The 23892-nt window shown below is 38.9% G+C and overlaps 1 protein-coding gene across 14 annotated transcripts in view; it reads left to right on the top strand.

The window, feature by feature from the left end:
• adgrb2 (adhesion G protein-coupled receptor B2) overlaps positions 1–23892 on the top strand; it is a 381141-nt gene that overhangs the window by 268866 nt on the left and 88383 nt on the right. For all 14 annotated transcript variants that reach the window (XM_056742031.1, XM_056742032.1, XM_056742035.1 and 11 more), the window contains 3 exons: positions 4925–5000; positions 7347–7449; positions 12035–12078. In XM_056742031.1, the coding sequence (XP_056598009.1) occupies positions 4925–5000; positions 7347–7449; positions 12035–12078 (223 nt within the window). The remainder of the gene's footprint in view (positions 1–4924; positions 5001–7346; positions 7450–12034; positions 12079–23892) is intronic.

The following is a 23892-nucleotide window of genomic DNA, read 5'->3' as shown; positions in this document are numbered from 1 at the left end:
ACATTAGGTATGTTGCTGTTGTTGTGACACTATGTGGGATCCATCTCGGCGTGTTGCTCCATCACTGTTATTGATGAGATACTGCAGTGTCAGCCGTGGGTCTGACCGCACCGTCAGGGTTCACCTGCTTAATGTGAACTGTTCAGTGTTATATGACACTCACCCCCTGTCACATTTTACATTCTGCATCATTTTTCTTTCTCTCTCTTAGGCCACATGTACATTACTAAGTTTAAGGAGAGATAGCCACATATAGGAGTAAATCGAGAAAGATTGTGAAGTACATTGCGAATATACCGTAGGTGAAATCAACATCTGACTCTATAAAGGTGTGAACAAAATGGCCATACATTCAGATGATTGAAAAACAAGATGGCCCATCAATCCAGAAGGAGGTCCTTACATGTCTATCTATTGTTTGGAGACCATTTGTTTTTAGGTACAAGGTCTGATAACACAGACAGTCCCTTGGATTAATAATGTAAAGGCACATCAAAAACCTTGTTGAAGAAATCTTACTTACTACTTTAATATTTCATAAGTGATATAATACATTGGCAAGCTTTCCAATAAATGCTTAGCCAAATGCAACAAATCTAAGGCCGAATTCACACTTGAGCTGCTAGCATCTGCTTTACATAATACACCTATTGAGTAAATCGTGCCGAGGGTTTTTTTAAACGCAAACGCCAGCGTCTTTTCTGCATCTAAGAGCGTCATTTGAGGTACTTTTCTGAAAAAAATGCCTACATCAAGCTCATTTTTCACAGCTAACCATTGACAGAGAACTGTCGTTTCCATAACAACATGCAATGAATGTGATTGGTCAAGAAGGCTCAAGCTTGAGAAAATAAAATGGCCGCCCGAAATGCCCGTTGGAGCATAGTTTTGTATAAATGTAAGTTTAATTTTCGCTTTCAATAACTTCTGATTGCATTCCGTGCAAGAAATTCGTATTGTAGATTTTAAATATGTGATTGGTTATTTCAAAGACGCTCTCTGTTTATAATTCGAATAGACTTCAATTAGACTGCCTATGAAGCCTCTCTAAGCTGCCTTTGTGCACAAATGCTATCTTCGAATATTGCTATACCCTTTTTTACTAAAAAGGGTCATTGTCAACATTTTCTCATCGAAGAATTAGTCAAGTGTGAACATGACCTAAGTTATTATTTGTGTATGAGGTGCTTGACATCCAATGATTTGACTGAAATGATAACTATAGTAACTCTTCAGGCATTTTAAACTGTTTGTCCAAAGATATTTGTAGTTGTTTATGGAAGCTGTATCGTCCACCACCAACCACTCAGAACCAACTCAGATAGTGTGTTCAGTGCAAAAGTACGATTTGCACGATTCTTTTAATGCATCGGCTGCAAAAACAACTCACACCATATACAGAAGAAGATAAAGCACTCAGAATAGAACTGACAGCCAAATTGATCCGCAGTGTGGCTTTAAAGAAGTGAATGCAGTCAGCCGATAGTTTTGAGAGAGACCATGGACAAGAAGGTAAGAATAAACAAGAGTGATTCTACGTGGAAGATCAAAAACACGCAGCCTGGAGGTGGCCAAGAGGAGTTGATCTGAAAGCCGATGAGAGCTTTGAACGAAATGAGAAGGAAACAAACTGAGATGAAAGAGATGAACGGTATAGCTGTCTTGTGTGGCAGGCACTCCAGGGCTTAACCAGTAGGACCTCCCCCTCGGCTGAAAATAACAAACTTACTCGCCGTTCCCCCCACCACCATCTGAGATAAGATGGCTCCTTGGCTTTTTCCAGAAGGGTTATCTAAGGGAGGAGGAAATGTTGGTCAGGATCTTTTTACACAACAGCTTTGTTGAAGTGACAGCTCAGGAAATAGAGAGAAGGTACAAGTCAGCCTCTGTTCGGTTCTGACCGACGGGCGCGATTGTCATCTGTTTACCCCTTTAACATGCAGCCCGAGTTGCAGCAGACCTGATTAGAATTTGATTTGCTGACATTGAGGAAAACACCAGCGTTGCTGTATGACTCACGTTTGTTGCTCTCCATTTTCACTGAGGGGAAGACGCATATCTCCCTGTATTCAGGCTTGGGCGGCAAACAGACTCTATTTATGGGTGTTTGGGCCACTCATTTTCTGTATAAATAGCTGATGCAATTTGCGGTTGTATTTTTAGGATGGGTTAAAACAGCTGATCCTTTCAACTTAATGGTGCTGTCTTCTGTACTGACAAAAAAATGCCTGTCGGATTTTGTGGTGCCGCATCAAGTCGAACAAGCCTGTACTGTAAACTGGCCACCATTGTTTTCTCACTGGACTACTTCGGTGAGCTATAAAACAAAGAGTTTTGTTGTTGGACGCAAGACTGCAAGACTAAACATAAGTCTTTATTTACACCCGGCATCTGAGCCTCTGAAGACGCTGTGGATTAGTGTTATTTCTCAATTGAATGTGCAGAAGACATCAGGTGAAGTCACTTTACACCGGGATGCTTCACAAACTGATGTTAGGAAAATGCTGGATTCATTACGGGTCATGTTTCAGTTTTTAAACTTTTGACCCGTTTGTCGCGTGTATTGACACCTATAAAAACAATGTACACGTTGTGATGACTGCGCCTTTGTGCATTCACTCATAGAGAGTTTTTTTTTACATATGATGCGTGTATGTCACTTTAAAAACAATGTGCAGGTTGTAAAGCAGGGCTATTCAATTAGTTAGTAATGGGGCCAGTTTATGAAAGCATCCTAAATGAGGCGGAGACATATGGCTTGCAATATGCGGGATGACACAACAACAATAAGAAATCAGTTTAATGTTTCCTACTGTTTTCTGTTATATTTTTCTCGATTCTGTGTTTTCCATCCTTTACGATAACATAATATATTTGCCCACATGAAAAAATACTTCAGTATACTTCAGAATACTATACTAGTGTTCACAGACAGTCATCAACAATATGTACGACCCACGTCCTGGAGACAGTCAATGAGACTATTGCTATTTTTTCTGGCACATATAAAAAAATACATACATTTTTTGTGGCAGCAAGTAAATATTTAAACTTATGAATAACAGATACTGTAACCCTTCATATATATAGTATGTGACATTTTTACTAGTCTCTTACATTAGAGTGTCTATTAATACTAATGAGCTCAGTTACAGATACAGGTGTATTATTTGCTTCAGAGATTATACACATTGTGTAGGAAGATTTTTGCGGCTCTGTTTGAGCTAAATTATTTAGCCCTAAATTTCCAAATGTCGCTGAAAATTGCAACAGTGATTCAGCCATGCTTGGCTAAGTTTCTCTTCATAAAATTTGCAGTGAAATCAGTATCTGAGACAAGGTCTAAATGTTCCTTTTCAGTCTTCACAGGAACTTTGAATAGCAGTGAGGACTTCCGTGCAAATAAGAGCAGAAAATGGAGGACTGAAATGTGGGCTTGTTACATCATCGGTTACTAAACATCCAACAATCCCTTTCACCTTATACAAAACAAAAACAAATGAGCAATTTGAGTAGGGGCCCAAACGTTCAAGATATCTCAATACAATTTCAGACCTAATACATTTGACTTAACCCAGGGCATGCTGGGAAGAGTTCAGGGAAATTTTAGGAACTTACATAATGAAAGGTTATGTTTTTATTAACTTAGAATGAGCTATTTCTATCTACATATGCCGCGGGTCCCCTTGCATGGAAATCGCCATGTTGTTTCTACAGTAGCCCTATACGGACAAACTGCTCTCAAGATCGCGTTTCGTAAATACGTTATCTCCTTCAGAAGAAGTGAAAACATGACGACATCTTAATTCTATGTAAGCCATCGTGGTGCTTTGAAAGGGAGGTGTGGAGTGAGCTTTTTTTTCTCAAAACATGAATAAAAACTATTAAGCTTCTATTCTATCAGCTTGATATGTGACTATTAAACAAGCATACAATTTTTTGTTTTAAACCAGTTTTTGACAGTTTCCAGAAATATCTGTGTTTTCTCTGTTATGGTGGTCGTATAATTTTCTAAGCCACATATCAGTGTGAACTGAAAAGCAGTTAACGGAATAGCCGAGAACTTCGAGTGCCGCATGAGGACAAACTGTAGAGTAATGAAATGTGGACTTGGTGTCCGTTACATCATCTATAACTGCATCGCTTTAACGTCTCATCCTCCGTATCCGTCTCAGCTCATGCTCTCCGTCAGTGAAATATGATGCCATTTACTCAGGGAGTCTCTCTCTCTGGAAGCTCGAAGTGTTTAGAGAATAAGAAGAATTGAATGGGAGAGAGGAAGAATAGAGGAATAAAGGTATCCATATTAAATAGTGTCGCACAAAATGAACAGGAGATGTGATGCGAGTGGAGGAAAAGCACTCGTGGGGAGGAGGTAACGTAATAAACGGGATGAAAAACCGAACCGGAGGAACAGAGCCAGTGCGGAAGAGTAGACAGATGGTCTGCGAGAAGATTCTGCGGTCATATCTCACTGAACCCTCCCTTCCCTGTTTCTTTTAAATGTCAGGCTTTGTCCAGACGCTCTCTGGGTCCCTGGACGGAGGTTTTTCTCTTAACTCTTGCTGTGATCTGTTCTGATCTGGTGATGGAATGCACAGAGTCAGAAATAAAGAAATATGGTTAATGTATAATATGGATAATATGGTATAATATATAAATGTATATGAGCTAGATTTTTGGTAAACTGTGGAATATTTAATAAAGAGTGATGGCAGCCAATGCACAGGTCACGGCAAATGTGATTTTAAAGTTGCTTCCAGGTTCTGTAAATAGGACATTAATATTAAGTTACTTATGGTTTAAGCAAAATTTTAGAGTTTATGCATAAATATATTTATTACTTTTTATTATTTTTCACACACAAAAAAAATATTTATATCATGTTTTGCTTTACTAATGTATTGCTTTATTTTGCTTGTAGAATCAGATGACACCCCATACTTTGTCATTGGAGCGATCCTGTATCGCACCCTAGGCCTCATAATGCCTCCACCCAAGTAAGTACATATTTCAATATATCAGTATAACTATGCATTCTAAAACAGCTGAAAATTATTGAATAAGTTATTGTTAAAAGCCATTATATTACAATCATAGACTGACTGGAAATTTTAAAGCAATAGGCAAAGGCAATTCTGCCACTATTTACTCACACTCTTGTCATTTCAAACCTGTTTGACTTTTTCTTTTCGCAGAACACAAAAAATATATATTTTGAGGAATGTTGGTAACTTACACACATTGACTTGCGTTGGTTTTGTGTCCATACAATAGAAGTGAAAAAAAAATTGAAATATGAGTTTTGATTTGACAAAATATGATATGTCATACAGGTTTGATATGACAATAGTGTGAACTATTACTTAAGTTTATTTGTATAGTGTTTTTCCAAAATGTTGCATTGTTTTAAAGCATCTTAACATGAAAGAAAACACAAAAAGAGCAATTATTACATTTATTTTATACATACAGAGAAGAATACAAAATGTATTCTTCCAAAAAAATAATCTTAACAGACATGCCAATCCAACTTACATGTATGTGTACGTGTATAATAGTTTAATATCTGTTTGCATAAGAGAAACGTATGAATATTTAAAAAAATGACACAAGCAGATGCGAATGGATGCATCTGCTTGTGTATTATTGGGCTTTTTTTTATAATAACTGTGCCAAGCCTTGTGGCTCTTGGTTCACATGAATCCAAAATTAGCCATCTATACAGTTCTAAGGTTATTAATTTTCACTGTCAATGCGACCAAAATTACTCTGGTTAGATTCATTTTTTAGAAATTGTTGAAAATCGGGTTGCCGTGGTTTCAGTCTAGCTACTACAGAGAGGGCTCTTCTGTATTGAGAAAGAAGAGATAAGAGTAATTAGCCTAATACGTGCAGCCGACACTGGGAGGCATCTAGAGGCATCTCTCATCTCCTGCTGAGCCCTGTTGGGGTCTATAGTTCACTGTCCAGACTCAGTAAGCATGTCAGAGCTCTCAACCCTGACGAGGAACATAAGCATCTCTCAGTCTCCTCTCTCTCTCTCTCTCTCTCTCTCGTGAGGAGCGTTAGAGGCCCTGGTATCCAGGTCATTGTTCTTCAGTGTGGTTGATTGTGATGGAGCTTGTTGAATATGTATGGGATCAAGGCTATTTGTTTGTTTTTGGTCTGCATTCGTTTCGCGTCTCATTAATTTTCTGCACAGAGCACACATCCTTGCTCTCGACGCTCCAGGGGGAGCCAACCTGCCCGATTTGTTTGTGACACTATGTTACTCCCCATGACCTAACTTGAACAGATATATCCAAGTTGACGTACTCCCTCTATCTCCAAAGCACACATACATAGTCACCGAAAATAGATGCTGTTTAGATCAGGGTGGTTTAAAATCGTAGCATTGCAGGAATCAAATACTGTATTAAAAAAAATGTTATATTTATAGTATTTATATTATATTAATTTTACATTTCGCTTATAAAATTGAAACCAGATTTTTGCATTCATTTGTAATTATATATTATACATAAATTAGCACATAGTGACTCTTAGGCTCAAGGACAATTGTGCAAGTATTTTGGACAGTTATGGTATTGCACACTGTATTGCATATTGTATTTGTTAACATTAGTAAATGCACTAACATTAACCAATATGGTTTTCAGCATTTATTACTCAATTTCAACTTAAGCGTGGTTTATTGGCATGACAAAATGTAATGTATAATGTAAAATTTGTATTACCAAAACATTTACAGCTGGGCTGCGTAAAAATAGTTCAAGTATGTAACAAACGAAAAGAAAGATAATTATAGTAAAAAAATACATTTTATTTTTATATTTTATTACTACACTTTATTTATAAAATAAATAAAGAGTAATTAAATAGTACTCCTTGTCAATATTCATGTTAACTGTGCATTACTTTCAGTAATGTTAACAGTTACAACTATTGATTTTAAAAATGTTAAATTGTTAAATAACATAAACTGAGATTATTAAATGCTGGTAAAGTATTGTTCATTTCCAGGTCATTTTAATTAATGCTAACTAATGCAACCTCATAGTAAAGTGTTACCTTTTTTTCTCACTGTAATTTTTTTCTATTGCGTTTATTATTTTGTTTTCTCTAGAATATTTATACAGCAGTTATGGCATAATTTTCCCCTAGGGATCAATTAAGCTTCGTCCTGTCCTGTCCAATTCTGTCCCGTTGCATTCTGTTTTGTCCCGTCCTATCCTAAAAACACAAAGTGACATTCAGCCAAAAATACTTTTTCACGCCTTGGCCTGAACTACAACATCAAATGTCACAAAGAGTTTGGATCTAATAATCTTTGTTTCTTTCAGAGATCCGTTTGTGATCACCTCAAAGATTCTGACAGTAACGGTGCGCCCCTTACCCAAACCCACCGAGCCGCTGGTATCAGTGGAACTTGCCCCTTTGCTGAACGTAAGTACCTTCATACATATTTAAACTGGTATTAATATTAAATAAACTAAACTGCAAAACATACTATGCCATGTTTCACTGTATATTTACGAAATACTTTTAACATGCCAGTGATGACTCGCTGAAGTGCTTTATTAAGATGTATTACTATGTATAATAATATTTTGATGCATAATGCTGCTCAAATTAAATCGCCACTAAACAGCATAACTTTAAAGATTATAGGTGACAGTACCGTGTTAACATTCCTGTGAGCCTTCAGTTATTTCAAATCAATAGTTATTTCATTTGAGTTCTCATATTTCTCCTCTGTGTTTTAAGTACACCATTATTTACAACCCGTTAATGCTGTTCGTTCGCTCGGGTTGACAAATTGCCCAAGGATCACAGTGTACCTACGAGACAGCATAGCAAGCACAAAGCAGCCCGCAAGCTTGGATTCTATTTCAGCACTATAATCAGGAATGAAAGATAGTTCTGGTTAGAATGACCCTCTATTAATAATCTTCTATTATGAATAGTACATCTTTAACAACCCCTAAATATACAGGACATAAAGGACTGCACATAAAGGCACTCAGTTTTTTATGTGGGAAAAGTAATAAAAATATACCCGTAAGGATTTATGCAAAATGTGGATCCTGCAGATGGGATTGTGCATGAGTGCCGATACTGTATCAGCTCAGCTGCCGTTATGATATTCCCAGAGTCGCCATGGCAACCCGTACCTGCTGTCTCCTTCGTAGGGACCTGAGTTTTGGAAATGTGGGAGTGGATGTGATGCGTGGATTTTTGTGCGCATGCTTATTTAATTCATAGCACAGGAAACTTAATAAACTCTCAATCATGTTTTATTAAATAATCTACTGAAATGTATGAAAAAGTAAAAATAGACACACATGAATCAATAATTGGCATATAGTAAGAGTGTATAGTTATAAAATTAGCTCGGATAATATGCTATATGGAGAATTTAATAAACAAAGTTGTCCCTGATTTTGATAACATATTTTGATGTCTCAGTTTGATGAGCACAGTTTGAGACGTTCCTGAGATCTCTTGTGAAACACTTTGTGTGATGTATACAAGTTAATAATAAAAAGATCTGTTTATGTTTATTCCGGATGTATGTTTATTTCGAACGCATGCCTCACAGCAGGGCATACTAAGGTTCTGCCCAGGGTTCTGGGTGGGCCCCAGCTGTGCGCTAAGGACCTTGGCGGGGGTCTGTGTCCAGATTGTGCTCCGGTGCCCTGGCCGCAGATGTTTGGAATGTAGGGAGGTGGTATCTGAGCCTGTGCGTTGGGACTTGTCCTCTCTGTGCGGACAGATGCTCCGAGACGGACTTCCTGAGCCATCCTGACCCCCTGAGCCTGCTGGGAAATGGAGGCATTGCGCTCCAGCTGTGTGTTTGCCCTCACGTTGGCCTCCGCTACTCCTCCCCATTCATCAGCATATTTGAGATTAGGCTGATGCCACAATCCGTTATTGGTCTCCGAAAGCGCCCGGCTGTCAGTCACTGAGTGTCGGATTGAAGTGATGTATTCTGATGCGCGTTTTGTTTACCATCTGTGATGTTTATCCGTCATCATTTTAAATGAGAGTATGTAAGACATCTGTTGGTGGTTTATATAAGCTACTTGATGACATTGGAATTGAAACAATCCAAACCGGAACCAGGTGCATTTAGTTATTTTGTAGAATACAACCTCACAGAGAGCAAACAAGGAGACATACTGTAACTCCTACATACTGTAATCGTCTTTTGATGGAGTCAAACCCTTGAAGGTCAGCGGTGATCATGGGTTAGGTCATGAGGTCCCATCGGACCCAGCACACCATCCGGACTTCCTAAAAAGAGATAATATGCATACTTGAGCCGAGACAGATTAGTCAATTATACCAGTCGATTCACTGATGAATCAATAATGAGCTGTTCATCCAGCCATGCACCACTGAACCCTGATAAGAGCCTCACACTGACGCATCATCCCAGAATCGCACGAATCACTGAATCAAAAATTAGTCTTTGTAATGAATCATCTACAGCAATATGTGGACTGTGGAACTAATAGATGGGTCTGAAGATGAGGGTCCTCGGTCGTGCATCTCATGCATGTTTAAAATCCATGGCTTTTATGGACTGTGGATATATTATAATGACACACAATAAGCAAACAGGCTGTTGGGCACTTTTAGCTGCTTTCAGGAAGGGATATGAGTGGCGAACACGGTTTTATACGCATTTTGTTTATATTAAAGCTTTGAGCAATGTTTTATGAACAGAAATCAGTTGAGCAAGTAAAAAATGTTCAACTCTGCGAATCAAAACAGTTAGCTTATGTAGGGTTTCAAAGCAACAACAGAAACAAACATCGCCGTGCATGCACACTTTTGCGGCCCAAACTTAACTTCTAGTTACACGACATTTACATTAAGTCATTTAGCAGACGCTTTTATCCAAAGCGACTTGCATAGAGTTTCAGGGAGCAATAAAGCGATATGTCATACTGGGGAGACGATACAATAAGTCCTAATACCAAGTAACTAGCTTCCTAGGGGGCGGTAAACTAAAACAACACTTAGCTGTGTAGGAGAAGTGTCACGATAAACCGACGAGAAATATCACGTGATTTATGCACAGCTAATGAGTGAAGTACGGGAAAATGCTGCTGCGTCCGAAAGCCAGAGGGCGCTCTAGTGCAGAAACTCCAAATACGCACTGCAGAAGAAGACCATAACACGTTCTAAAATCTAGAGGAAATGCCTTTGGCCTTTTTATCATTGTTACTCAAGCCTCATCAGGTTTCATGATAATAAAGGATATTCATAATGATCATGTTTGACGGGTGTTGCTTTTTCAAATGCACATTGTAGTAGAGTAGGCAGGGGCGAGACCGTGGTTCGAGTCGGGTGAGTAATTGTGAATTAGCGCCAGCTGTGCGCACACCGGGCTCGAATCACGTAGGAGATATGGAGCATATAAAAGGAACGAGCGACCGGACCGTCGAAGAGAGAGGACCAGGCCCGAACTTATGTTAAGTTTGTATTTATGTTTTGTTCGCCGGCGGTCGGCCGTGAGGGGCCGCCGGCTTTTATTATTTCTGTTATTAAATGTTTAAAATGTCTTCGGTTCCCGACTCCTTCCTTCAATATTATGGAGATGTATTACACACGTTATGAGCGACTCAAACTCGCACTGCTTTTAAATCGAGCAGCACTTCCTACTGATCCCAAAGCTGTGCTTTACGGACAAGCTACGCATTAAAAAACATATAGACACATTTCATATCGCAGCCAGCTCGATTTCAATAGGATTTAGTGGTATCGCGAAAAATTACCGTGCAGCCCTAACAGTGTGGTATTCAACTGAATAGTTGTTGAATAGTGAAGATAATGGGAAATATGTCCAATTATTATTGATAAATATATCTTTCCTGTAGCTCAGTGGTGAGAGCATTGCGTTAACAGAGCAAGGTTGTGGGTTTGGTCCCAGGGGATTGTACATACCTAAGTATAAATGTATAGGATAATGCAATGTAAGTCGCTTTGGATAAAAGTGTCTACCAAATACATAAATGTTGATAAGCAAACCTGGGCCTCCTCCCCTTCAGTAAGACCTAGAATGTGAATGTCAGACTGGCTAGCAAAAGTCAATCTTATTCACAGCTGACTGGCTGTTCCAGAGACCCAAGGAGAGAGACAGTGGTATAGAAGGGGAGGTGTGAATGGGATGCACGTGAGAGTAAATGCGTCGTCCCTTGCGTCTTGTGTGAGAACACTGTCAGCGGTGGAGTACAGGAATTAACTTGAAACGTATGTTGTTTGTATACAAGGAAAGTGAAAGCAAAGGTATCTTAAATGTACTAAAGTGCCTTGCTGTTGTCTTGGCTCAGTGGAGTTAAGCAGGAAGAGTAGAGGACACCTGTCAGCAGACTGCAGATCGAGGCGTGACTACCCCTAGGGAGGAACTAGTTGTGTTGCTCCGTCCACATGCCTTTTCATTGGTTAGTGCCAAAGTAATGACTTCGATGCTATAGTTAACAGGAAATGGGCAATACGCCTATTTCACAAAATGGTGACAGAGAAAGAAAGTAGAAAACGCACTGCTGCCATAGCCGTTCATTCAGCCTTATTTCTCACAGGCATTCATTTTATTTACCAAAAACAAAAGTGGTATATTTTCTGATTTAGTCATGGTTTACTGGGAGATGTAAAAATAGGGAAAACAAACATTACAAAAACACTGTTTTTTGAGCGATTTATTTATTATCAAGGTCTGATATATGTTAGACAAATCAGCATAAAGGGAGCGCTCCATGCCTAACTTCTCCTGGTCTCCGCAACTGTTCTATGTAGTGACCGGACAAGTGTTTGCAGAAATAAGGTCGCATTTTGGGACTGCATTTGAAGCAACCTTAATAAGTCAACGTAAAGAAATTTGCCTAATACATTTTTCAGTATAAGATTTTTTGGGACATGAAGCAGGCTTAAAACACTTAAATCTTATTGTGTTCGCTGTACAATAGATTTTTTTGTCTTGTTTTATACGTTTTACAACTCTGTCTTTCTCTTTCTTCTGAAGGGTACTGTTGATCCTCAGTGTGTCGTCTGGGACTACGGAGACCCGTAAGTCAAATGTTCTTCCCTCACACACACACCATTATACTCACAGTATCACTCAGCTGTCACTGACTTTCTGACATGTCTCGAAACTCATTTTGTTTTCATTTAACAAAATGAGACACTGTGTTGATTAAATTAGTGAGCTGAGAAAGACACTCCATTCTTCTCACCTCAAGCGTCAAAGTGAGAATCTGACACACAATCCACTTTTTCAAGACGTGATGCCTCCCAGCTCATGATTTGGTTGTCTTGCCGCATGATCCCATCCATTTCTAAAACTCAAGGTTTGTTATAAATTGCATCTTTTTAAGAGGTTCCGGTTCTCACAGCTCCCCCTGCTGGTAGAATTTTCTAGCCTGTACGTTTCTCCATGCCCAAATGTACAGGCAAGTGTCAATTATGTCAAACAACATGTTTTTTTAATCCGTCCTTAGCTCTTGGTGATGCATCTCTGTCTGTTGATATGCTTGGTTGCGTGTTGGTGGCTGTTTATTTAGGAGCTTTGAGAGCGCTTCATGTATTCTAGTTCACGCACTGTTTGTATTTGTGTCAGAAAACATCTGCGCTCCGAGTCAGTTTATTTCAGGGAGGCGATACAAAGGAGTTTTTCAAGCGGAGTAAAGAAGGTGAGAGCGAACAGGGAAAAGCAAGAAGAATAAAGAGCGAGAGAGAGAATCTGCACAGAATTTAAATTCAGATTGACAGCGTTTTTCTAATTTACAATAGGACTTTGTGATTTGAGGTGAGGTAACATCAAGTGTTGGTGTTGTGACAGAGTTAAGCAGAATTGAATTGTTTTGTACTTAATTGAGCAGTGATGCAATGATGCAGCCAATGTGAATCAAAGCCTGGAGCTCAAGCGATCCGTGCAGTAGTGAAGAATTAAACTTGTCTATTTCATGCATTTATAGATTGATCCATAATAAAGTCAGTTGTGGTTTTGCTGTGTCCATTTGCCGCATCGCAGTGCTGATATGATCAGAAACCACATCTCTCCACAATGAACCTGTGGAACGTTGGCATCCTCCTTCCTGCACGCTTGGCTGCGCAAGTATGCCTTTTTGCGTAACTCCCCACTAACAGAGCACTCCTCACGCATCATTAATACGCACCAGGAGGCAGGCCTGGCTAGACGGCAGGATGGCGGGCGGTAATTACTGAAGCAGAAAAACCTTCTATCTGCAGGCCGCAAAGTCAATTAATGCAAAACCTGATTACCTCTCCCTCCAAATTACATTCCAAATCATTCAGAGATGAATGTGCCAGTGTGATTAAAAAGCACAGAGATATAGAGATTTTATCGACGTTATAAATCCAAACACAGCAAAATCGCTCCAAAGCCCAAGCCAGTGAATGGAAATAACATACGGCCTTTATTTATAATCAGACGCTTACTGGGAGATTTATACTGTACCATATTGCAGAGAAAATGAGAAACTCTGGACCTTTTGTTTATGTGTTTTTGTCAGTATAGATACTTTTATTTGGTTGCTCTTGTTATTGTTTTTTTCCTCACACAATTATCTGTTCATTTAAACAATTCCCAGCGTCAGTCTTTTTAAGATTACTATCATTTCTCTCACATCTCTCTTTTTTTTATTGTTGTTTCCTGTACCACAATAGAACGATGTCTAATTGCTTCCGCCTTGGAGTAGTTATTGCACTTTACCTCTGCATAATCAAGTAAAACTTCTGCTCCCTTTTCTGCGAATCCATTTATTCCAAGCGGGCAAGACTCTCTCACGCAGGTTTAGTCTCCAAAATACCTCCCTCTGTTTTTTAGCTGAAAGGAAATAAAAAATCCGTCAGCGTTTACTGATCCTTGTCGTTTCAAAAACCTTTGTGACTTTACATGGAACACAAAAATCTCCCGCCGTCTTTAATGCACTTTCAGGATAGCTTTCTAGACGTTAAAAAATAAATGAAAGTAAACTGAGTTTTACCGTGACTTTATAATGCTTTAAGCCAATTACAATTATTTATTCACAAAAGTTATTTTGAGGACAGATACTTCAAAAACAACCCGGAGTGCTTGAAGAACTCTTAAAGAAGGGGTAAAAGACCAAGTCTTCATGAACTTTGCACTGCGCATGGCTTGTAATCATTAATTCTCTTTTATGTACAGAATGACCTTACCAGACTTTCCTTTTCAATCTTTTATTTTCATTCTTTCGGGGCTAGCGACTGCCGGAGCTTTACTCTAGTACGATCACATTAAATCACGTTTAATCCCTCAAACCAAATCTAAACTCTCCACGGGGCCATTTTAATCACAGCCAGGAAAAAACGGCACGGCGCTAAGCAACAAATTGCTTTTGATTATGATAACGTAATGGATGCTCTATATGAATGCGTTAGGGCGGTGATTGGGTAATGCTTTGGTGGATCGTGCCCGTGCAGCTGCCACATGTGTGATGGGACGCGGGGGGCTATCAGACTCGGTCCGCCCTGTATTCGTTAGCAGTTAATTTGTTTTGAGTGAAGCTGCATGGAATTGTTTGCATGTGGAGGGCCAGATTGTGTGCTGTTGGGAGATGTGCAGCTGATGCTGTAAATAGAGTGTGGTGATGCCGGAGGGGCTTATGGGTATTGATCGAGAGCGAGAGTTGGCCTTGTTCGGGTTCAGAGAGTTTTACGATGTTTTAAGGGATAGTTCACCCTAAAATGAAAATGATGTCATCGTTTACTCATTTCTGAACCTGTCGAAACCGGTCTGACTTTCTTTGTATGGACACAAAACCAATGCAAGTCAATGGGGACCAACAGTTTTTGTTGACTAACATTCTTAGGGCCCTATTTTCACGATCTAAGCACATGGTCTATAGTGCACATAACACATGCACTCAGGGCATGTCCAAATCTACTTTTCGTTTAACGATGGGCATAATTTGCAGTAAACCAATCAGTCTCATCTCTCATTCTCTTTAACAGCTAGATGCGGTTGCGCCTTGGCAGATTCATTATTAATATAGCGGAATTTGCAAGAGCGGAGACTGGACGCTTCTCCATAGAGGAAATGCATCTGCTCCTTTTTGAGGTTAAAGCGGGCGAGTAGACCATCCACAGGACAACCCGCATTTTCATCTTTATGTACACAATAATATTCTTTTACAATGTACTCAGTTATTTTTTTTAATTTGACATGTTTGTGTGCCGCTGCGCTTCTCTGTCTAATGTTAAGTCAAAGCGTGCTGTTGATCTGCTCAGTGGCGCATTTTCTACTAAGTTGCTCTTTAAATTAAAACAAAATTGCGCTATTGACTTTAGACTTTAGACAAGATTTGAGTTGATCTATGGCGCTGTCTATTTCAGTTTCATCAAAATTGTGACTTTACAACAATGCGCCTAAGGGGGAACAGATGAGCGCAAATGCATTTTCTATTTAAACAACGCGACGCAGAACGGGAAAAATGCGTCAGGCTGAAGGTGGCACAAAAACTTGCGCTTCCATTGCGATAGGACCCTTACAGTTTTGAAATGACAAGATGGCAGAATTTTCATTTTTGGATCAACTATCTCTTTAAAAAGTTGAAAATAATTTTTGGGTAAAAGAAATGGTAGCATTTTATGCTACACAGTTCATTTTCCATTATATTCCCTCCCTCCTTTCTCTCTTGCTCTCTCTCTCTCTCTTTTAATTACCCCTCTCGCTCTTTCTCTCCCGTATATATCACTGCGTTTTGCTGCCTGACCTTCATTTGAAGTGAAACTAGCCTCCGCATGCCTTCTTTCATCGTAATGCCACCTTCACTTCCAGCTGGCCTTACCTCCCCCTTTCGTATCTGCCTCTTCCTACGCGTCTCTTTCCCGCTGCCTTGAAGTTCTCTCCCTCACTCCGTGCCAGGTTTGCCTCCGCATGCCCTGCCGTACGTTCTTCATCCTGTTTCATCTGACGATACCTGATGTGCTCTCTTTCTCACTCTCTTTTTGTTAGTCTTTTCCATCTCTTTATCCAGCTCTCTATCAGCTCTGGGGCTTGTTAATTGTCAGCAGGTTACGATGCCCTTTTCTGTGCTGTAAGAAGCCTTTGGTGACTCTCTGTGAAAAGGACAGAGCTTTTAGCGCTTCATATGAGATGAGCATGTGTCTCTTAAAGCCCACGCAGACAAATAGAGGTGGGATCTGCCTCACAACTGATATTCTCAATGAATGTCCTTTTAACACTTGGCTTACTAATTTTTCTGTCTGCAGATGTGAGGCAATCGGGGAAGATATTTTGGAGCTACATTTAAATTTTCTAAGAAATTGTTTCAATGTGTATATCCCTATTGATCAGCTGTTGAGTCAACAGAAGTCATCAGAAAACTAGATTAATTCATTACTTACTGTTTTATACCCCACAATCAAACAAAGAACTGATTAAATAACTCCCCGTAGAGTGCTCGCTGCCTTAGGAAAGTACTGAGCATGTGCGGATCAGCCGTCATCATTCCAGCTTAAGTGTGATTTAAGATGCTTAGAACGTTACAATTGCCTCCCGTTACAATCTCCTCAACTCTACAGCGAGGAGAGCTGTGACATTCAGTGTAGAAAGAAGTTCTAATCCACAGGAAATGAGAACAGGAGACAGAGCGAGATCGATGGAGATCATAGATGAGCACAATGGCCCGTGAAGACTCATCCCTGGTTGACTTTCATTCTTCAACACCAGCAGCTGGCGGGGCCATTGTGTCAGAACTCAACGTCTTCCTTCAGTTTCTTTTTCTGGGTGGAAATACAAAGTTTCTCCCTTTGGTTGAGACACAGTACTAATCTTTTTCATTCATCCTGTTTGCGCTTGGTTTGGTCATGCCGCTGAGGGCACAGAGGAACTTTTTTTTGAGAGAAAATGGGCGTAAGCAAAAAGAAAATTGCAGTTTTTAAGCAGTATTCTGAGAGACAATTGTTTTATTGTTTCCGCGGTGAAAAAAGAGGACTCCTGTGTGCTTTCTTATCACCCATTGAGAGAAAAATCACCATTCCTGTACGTGTTTGTGTCCATTTCTGTAGAGATTAAAACTACAATTTAACAGTGTTGCTCACACACACTGTTCTCTTCCTTCTTCTCAGTCTCTGTCTTCTGGCTACATTCATAGTGGACGATAGCTGTGGGCACTGAGAGACAGTTGAGCGACCGGGGAGAAAAGGGAGGGTTCTTTAATCTGTTTATAATCTAGTAAATGGGCTCCAGAGAGGCAAGGATGTTGGAAAATGAACAGCTCCAGAGAGCAGCAAGGAGGATATGTCCCACAAAGGTGCTTTGTTTACTTCTGTTATTCACATCCCTTGGCTTCCTCATGTCATTTTGTAAAGTGTAGAGCTACAAGTCCCTGAGGCTAGAGTGGAAAGAGGACAAGAAATAAGTAGAAGCTATGCTAACACTGGTATTTACCTTTTTTATATGTAATGTTAGGATTCTGAGGACATAAGGTGTTTGCTCACGGGTAATGGGAATACAGAGTTATGCCCTAGAGCATGGTCATGGCGAATCACTAGTCTCTTGTTGGGAATTGGGTAGACTGTGCACACATAGCTTTTCAAAATTGAAAGCTCAAATCGTATTGGTTGGCATTATACAATTTTCGGGAGGCAGGTTGCATAGATTTTTAATAGTGAAATAAAGAGCTGTCACCGCTAGTTTTTCTGTCAGCACGGAGTCTTTTATATATTACCCGGAGTCCAATTTTAAAGGATAGTTCACCCAAAAATGAATAGTGGTGAAATTCTGATTTATACTTCTCCTTCAAAAAAAAATATATCCAAGAAGGTGGTTTCAAATGTAGTCACAGTACAAAATAACTCCATTTTAATGACAAAATGTTGGTAGAATTTTTCTTTTTTAGTAAACTATATCTTAACCAGATGCTATATCTGCTGGTATTACATGGCACCGTATGTATCCAAGTAGTTTTTTTAATGGATAAACTTGGCTCCTTTCTATCCAAATGAAGCTCATTAAAGAAAATCTGCTGGATTCAAAAACATCTGCCTGACGCAACAAATGGACTGGAAAGCTAGAAGTAAACTGAAGTTTAGTTTAAAGGGATGTTTATGTAGACTTGTAAACGATCATGGCAGCAGTCGTTGTAACCAGACGGAGGCATCACCAGTGTAGTAAACCTTCTGTTCATCCGGAGTAAAAAAAGGAATACATATAAGACAACATCTTTCAGCATTTTTTTATTTTATAATTTTTTTAATTGTAATAAGTATTGCATTTAGAAAAATAACATTCTGATAGCTATCATTTGAATCATCATACTGTATAAAGCCACATTAAGTACTGTGGAGGGTCCTCGTCGCTGTCCATGGTGCTGAATCAGTTAAACTTAATGTGGGACACAGACATGAGTTTAGTGTCATCCAGGACAAATTATCATCTGATAGTGATGGTTAATGTGGTAATTAAATGTAGAATGATTTAATCTATTCGCAAAAATGCCCCACGGCTATAATTAGTTATTACATTTAAATCAGATGACAGAGGAAGTTCATTTGTTTAATTTATAATCATTTATTTATTATTATAAGAAGACATTGGAAAAAATCTTGTAACACACAAAAATAAGCAGAAATATACATTTGGGAACACACAAGGTCTTTAAACTTTTGGGGGACAATTGGGATAATAAGCATACATTTTTCAGTTGATCAGGTTGTAAAAGAACACATTGTGAAATTGGTGGAATAACTGATTACAATTTTGCACAGATTTTGGTTTTAATTGAGTTTTGATTTCTTCGTACATTCTTATGTCCGGTAATTATATAGACATGGTTGTGAAGAATGCATAGTGTAGTTGGTCCATTCCTCTCCAAACATGCGGTACTCCAAAAGCAGTAAAGTGGGCTGGATTGTATACTCAAAGTCAGATGTCTATCTCTGTGAATCTAATAAATAAAATACTTTTTCATCCTTTACTCAAACTAATTTCATTACATACCTGTATTCCTTTCTTATACAGGTTACAACACAAAATAAATATTTTGAAGAACGCTTATAAGCAAAGAAAATTTCATCCCATTGACTGCCATTGTATGAACACAAAACCACTCTCACTATTCTGAAAATATCTTATTTTTTGTGTTCCACAGAAGAAAGAGACATACAGTATACAGGATTTGAACAACATGAGGATGAATGAATGATGACAGAATTGTCTTTTTTTGTGAACCATCCCTTTAATGAATTCAACTACAATGCATATTCCACTTTAGATGCTAGAGCCTGACATACTGTGATAGCTTTCCAAATGTTCTTCTAAAAGAAAAAATGCAAGTACAACAAAAAAATCTAATATCAAGAAAGTCACAGCTCACAGATGAAGAGTCAGGGAGGTAATCATTTGTTCATCTCAAGCCTCTCCGTAAGACATTAGCACATTAGCACAGCTTGAGTTCTAGCACGGATGAAAATCACTCCTTCTGCAGGATTCATCTAGACAACATCCCACTGTATGTGTATGTGAGCACATGCCTCTGCACTGATTCATTCGTTCTATCTGATTCAGAACATTACATTTGCAAGCATGCAAGTATGTAGTTGATTTAAAAGATTATGTTGGGAGCCGCCATGCAAACCCAATGGCCCTCTGCACGTGTTTATAAAAAACACTAAGTTACAGCTGCAGCACATACTGGCCGTGGCTTTCTGTTTACAGTTCACTATTTAAAATGCCCATATGTCTGTGCCATCTGTCTTCCAAAACACTACCTCTTTTTAATGAGAAATATGCTGCAGTGAAATAAAGAGATACAGAATGCACATAAATAAATGGGTACTCCATTTATAGCAAGGCTAGTTAATTCAAAGTACATCTAAATTATCTCCTATAGAAATACATATCCCAGTGTTTCTTAAAAGTGAGTTCACCCAATAATATTATTATTACAAACCTGTAATTTTGAGAAATGTATCCGGGGTTTTGGGTCCATACAATAGAAGTCAATGGGAGAAGTCATTCCAAGTCAACCAAAGTCATTATTTGGTTACCAACATTCTTCAAAATGTCTTCTTTTGTGTTCTGCAGAAGAAAGGATGCCATACAGGTTTGGAATGACATGAAGGTGAATGAATTGATGAATTTGGTTCAACTGTCCTTTTAATATACAGACAGCTCTGTAGTATGTGTGTTCCACATCCAGATTAATTTACATATTTGTCATCTCTGTTGGACCAGCAAAGATATAAAAACATGGACAGATACTGAACTTTACACACCTTGTTTGGAAACATACACACTGATTCTGTGTTCTTGCATGGATTTAACCTATTTCCCTTTTTCCGGATTGTGGGAGCTGGGGCTGGGAATTCGACCTTGCCACTAGCAGCTTTTCTGCCCAATGACCTAGAATCCCGTGCTGCTTACTAGGGCAGGACTCATTCCAGAGGGAGTGGAGTGACCGGGTAAATATCTGGATGGTGATCCCAACAGAGCTTTCCTTAGTGGGGATGGGATGGGTGCTTTAATCTAGTTCCTAATCCACAGTGCTGCCATCACCCTTAGCCCACTGTGTTCATCTGTCAGGTGAAAGTATGCAAGATGCTAGAAGACAAGAACATGCTACACTGCCTGAACATACACTGATGGTATAGAGGCAGCCCGGCCGGTTTTTGTCTTTCAAATCTCCATGCGTTTCTTTCACAGGATCCCACTATAAAAATAAAAACAATACCTTTGAATTGAAAGAAAGTCACCCTAAGAGATACAAACAATTCACAAGCCACAGTTTTATAACCACAACCCCTGAAAATAATCAGTTCAATCGGTTAAAAATCGTAACAGTAAATTTGACTGATAGCATTAATTTTTTTTATTTCATTTTATTTTAGAGATGTATTTTAATTTATATTGTTTTATTTAATTTATATTTGTTTTGTAATTTTTTTATATATATTATTTGTTATATTTTAAATATTTTTTCCATTTAATTTGTATATGTAAATGTATTTTTTATATAATAGTGCATATTGTAATAATATTATTATTGCACATTTTTTCTGCCACAATGATTGTTTAGTCAAATCTAAAACTGTGATCTCGCACCTCTACGTTGTTTATTATTTTATTTTATTTCCAAGTTTGTATGGCTACTGTACATAACCCAAATCTGTTACAAAAACTGGATCACTAGGAGATCTCATCTCTACATAAAGCCACTTCAAACGAGTGGATGTTTTCTAAATGATGAATGCATGCTGGGATGTTTTGGGCATGTGGTTCAAGGCAGGAGTCTGGTTTACCGACTCCTGAACCCTCTTTGCACCAGCTCATTATCCGAAAATAAGCACAGAACTCTCAGTAAGGAGGCCCTAACTGTTACTCTCTCCCACTCATGGGCTGTGGATCAACCCCTCGAACAGCTCCTCTTTTTATTACACAAGAAAAGTAAACTATCATAGTAGCTTATGCTGGCTCTTAATAGTAAAATGTGGGTTGGTTCCTCTCTGCTGAGACGGTGTAACCTGGCCGACCCCTGCTCATCACCCCCTCATTCCCTGTAATGAAGTGAGACAGTAAGCCATAAGCATCTTACGGGTAAAATGAGCTAAACTGGGATAATGTGGTATCTATCTCACTGCAAGAGCTGCTCCATGTGCCTTTATCTGTCTTATCGCGTTGAGACCTACATCTCTCTCTCTTCATACCGGTTTCTCGGTCAATCCATCTCTCTCTCTTTTATTTCTCTTCCTCTCGTTGTAATCGTCTTCCCACTTTCTGCTCATGTCATCACTTACGCGTTTGGTAAGCTTTGCTTGGCAGTGACTAAATGTTTGAGTCGGTCTGTTTGTATGTCCTAACAAATTTATGACTAAACATTCTCATGCTGCTCTATATTTAGACTGGAAATGGTAACACCTGGCGCGGAAATTACTCTGTATCCTGTGATTTTGTACGTGGGGGCAGAACAGAAGAGAGAGTGTGTTTGTTGGGGGCGGGACTCCGAGGGCAAGGGATAGTGTAGGGTGTTAGTGTGTCAGTCGGAAAGCCAACAGATTGAGTCTCAGCAAGTATCCGTCTGCTCACATATAGCATCTGTAGTCCAAGTGTGTGGATTTACACAACGCCACAGTGGTGAGTACTTGTTCGGTGCTTTCCTATGTTGTTTACCTCAAACAGAGATTTCGACACTGCCAGGATGAATGTGTAGAGTGACCAATAGCTTGTGTCAGGACACTGGTTGCGTGAAGTCAGAGATCAGTTGGTTTTACAAGAACAACATTTCACGCTATGCTTGAATTTAGTGGCGGATATGTCCCCCAGAATAAACCTTTCCTTTTGCTACTATATTGTCAACGTTAGTGAACTATCATCTGCATATGTCTAATAAACTTTAAGACTTATAAAGTGTAGAATTATATGTTCAAGATGTCAAAACTGTTACTACTGTGATGTCATTTCATCTTAGAAACATATTGACATTCTTAGTAGTTTGTATATAACTGCTCTCTTTCCAAAAACTCATCTAGATTTTTTTGTGACATAAATCGTTATTATCGGTCACTGGATTTTGCAAATATGTTACTAATAAAATGTATTAAAAAGTGCTTGTCAAGTTTGACAACACAGAATGTATTCATTTAAAAAGTACAGTGTTTTTTTCAATTTCTGAAAAATAGAATTTTGACGTACAAGATTTCCGAAAGACAGCGACGATATTTTAAAACACCATTTAGGTTTACTGCTGTTGTGATATTTGTCACCATAGCTAGCCTGCTCCACACTGATATACATGTATGTGTTGGTTATTCTTTGCTCTCCACAAATCATGCTCAAATCATGAAAGGACCATATTGTACATTGATTATTTACATTATATGGACCTTCACCATTATCACATCCATTGTCTGACCATTCTCTCCTGGCATTGTTCCCATCAGTACATCAGGAGGAAAGCTAATCTCTCTTAAGAAGCTTAACAATTATCACCAGGAAAGCAAAGGTGAGAAGCCGATGACTTTCCATGAATTCACATGGTTTGCAGGGTTTCATATGTGGCCGCACTTAATGTCTCTTTTATAAGGCTTCTGCGAGTAAGGATGAGCACTTGATCTTTCAAACTTATTGAGAAACCTTGCTGACGTTTTGATTTTGAATTCAGTGCTTTTTGCTCTTGTTCAGGTAGTTGCTTTTCCATTAAAAATGGTTCCACTAAAAATGAATATTCTGTCATCATTTACCCTTAAAACCTGTATGACTTTCTTTCTTCTGCAGAACACAAAAGAAGATATTCTGATGAATGCTACCGGACAATGTCGAATCTATTGACTTGCGTTTTTTTTGTCCATACAATAGAAGTGAATGGCGATCGCCATTGTTCGGTTACCAACATTCCTCAAAACATTTTCTTTTGTGTTCTGCAGAAGAAAGAAAGTCATACAAGTTTAAAACGACAAGAGGGTGATTAAATGATGATACAATATTTCGTTTTTGGGTGAACTAACACTTTAAGATATGTTGAAGTATCAGCATTATCATACTGTAGATGTGCTCGAATTCATTTGGCAAAATAGGAGGTCTGTTTGCATGGAAAAATCTCTCCTTTAAGTCTCATTGCTGTCTAAATGGAGAAAGAAATATATTTTGAGGGTGATTTTCTCAGTATGTTATTCTAGAAGCCCGGGCTTTATTCTCCACCCACAGTTTGTGTCCGTGGATTTTGTAGGCTTTGTGCGAAACAGTGTAATATGGGTTATCTCAAGATCTACCCCCAGACTGATATGCTGACTCACAGTTTCGATTCTCAAAGGTTGTGTTTACTTGACCCTCATACGTTCTTAACGTATGTTTTAATGAAGCGTTTTACCTGTTGCTTATGAAGGTCCAGTAAATTCCTT

Source organism: Triplophysa dalaica, chromosome 25 (genome assembly GCF_015846415.1).
Source record: "Triplophysa dalaica isolate WHDGS20190420 chromosome 25, ASM1584641v1, whole genome shotgun sequence".
In the NCBI taxonomy this organism is placed as follows: Eukaryota; Metazoa; Chordata; class Actinopteri; order Cypriniformes; family Nemacheilidae; genus Triplophysa; species Triplophysa dalaica.
Note: the sequence above shows the minus strand (reverse complement) of the source record. Positions and strands in the feature narration are given on the sequence as shown.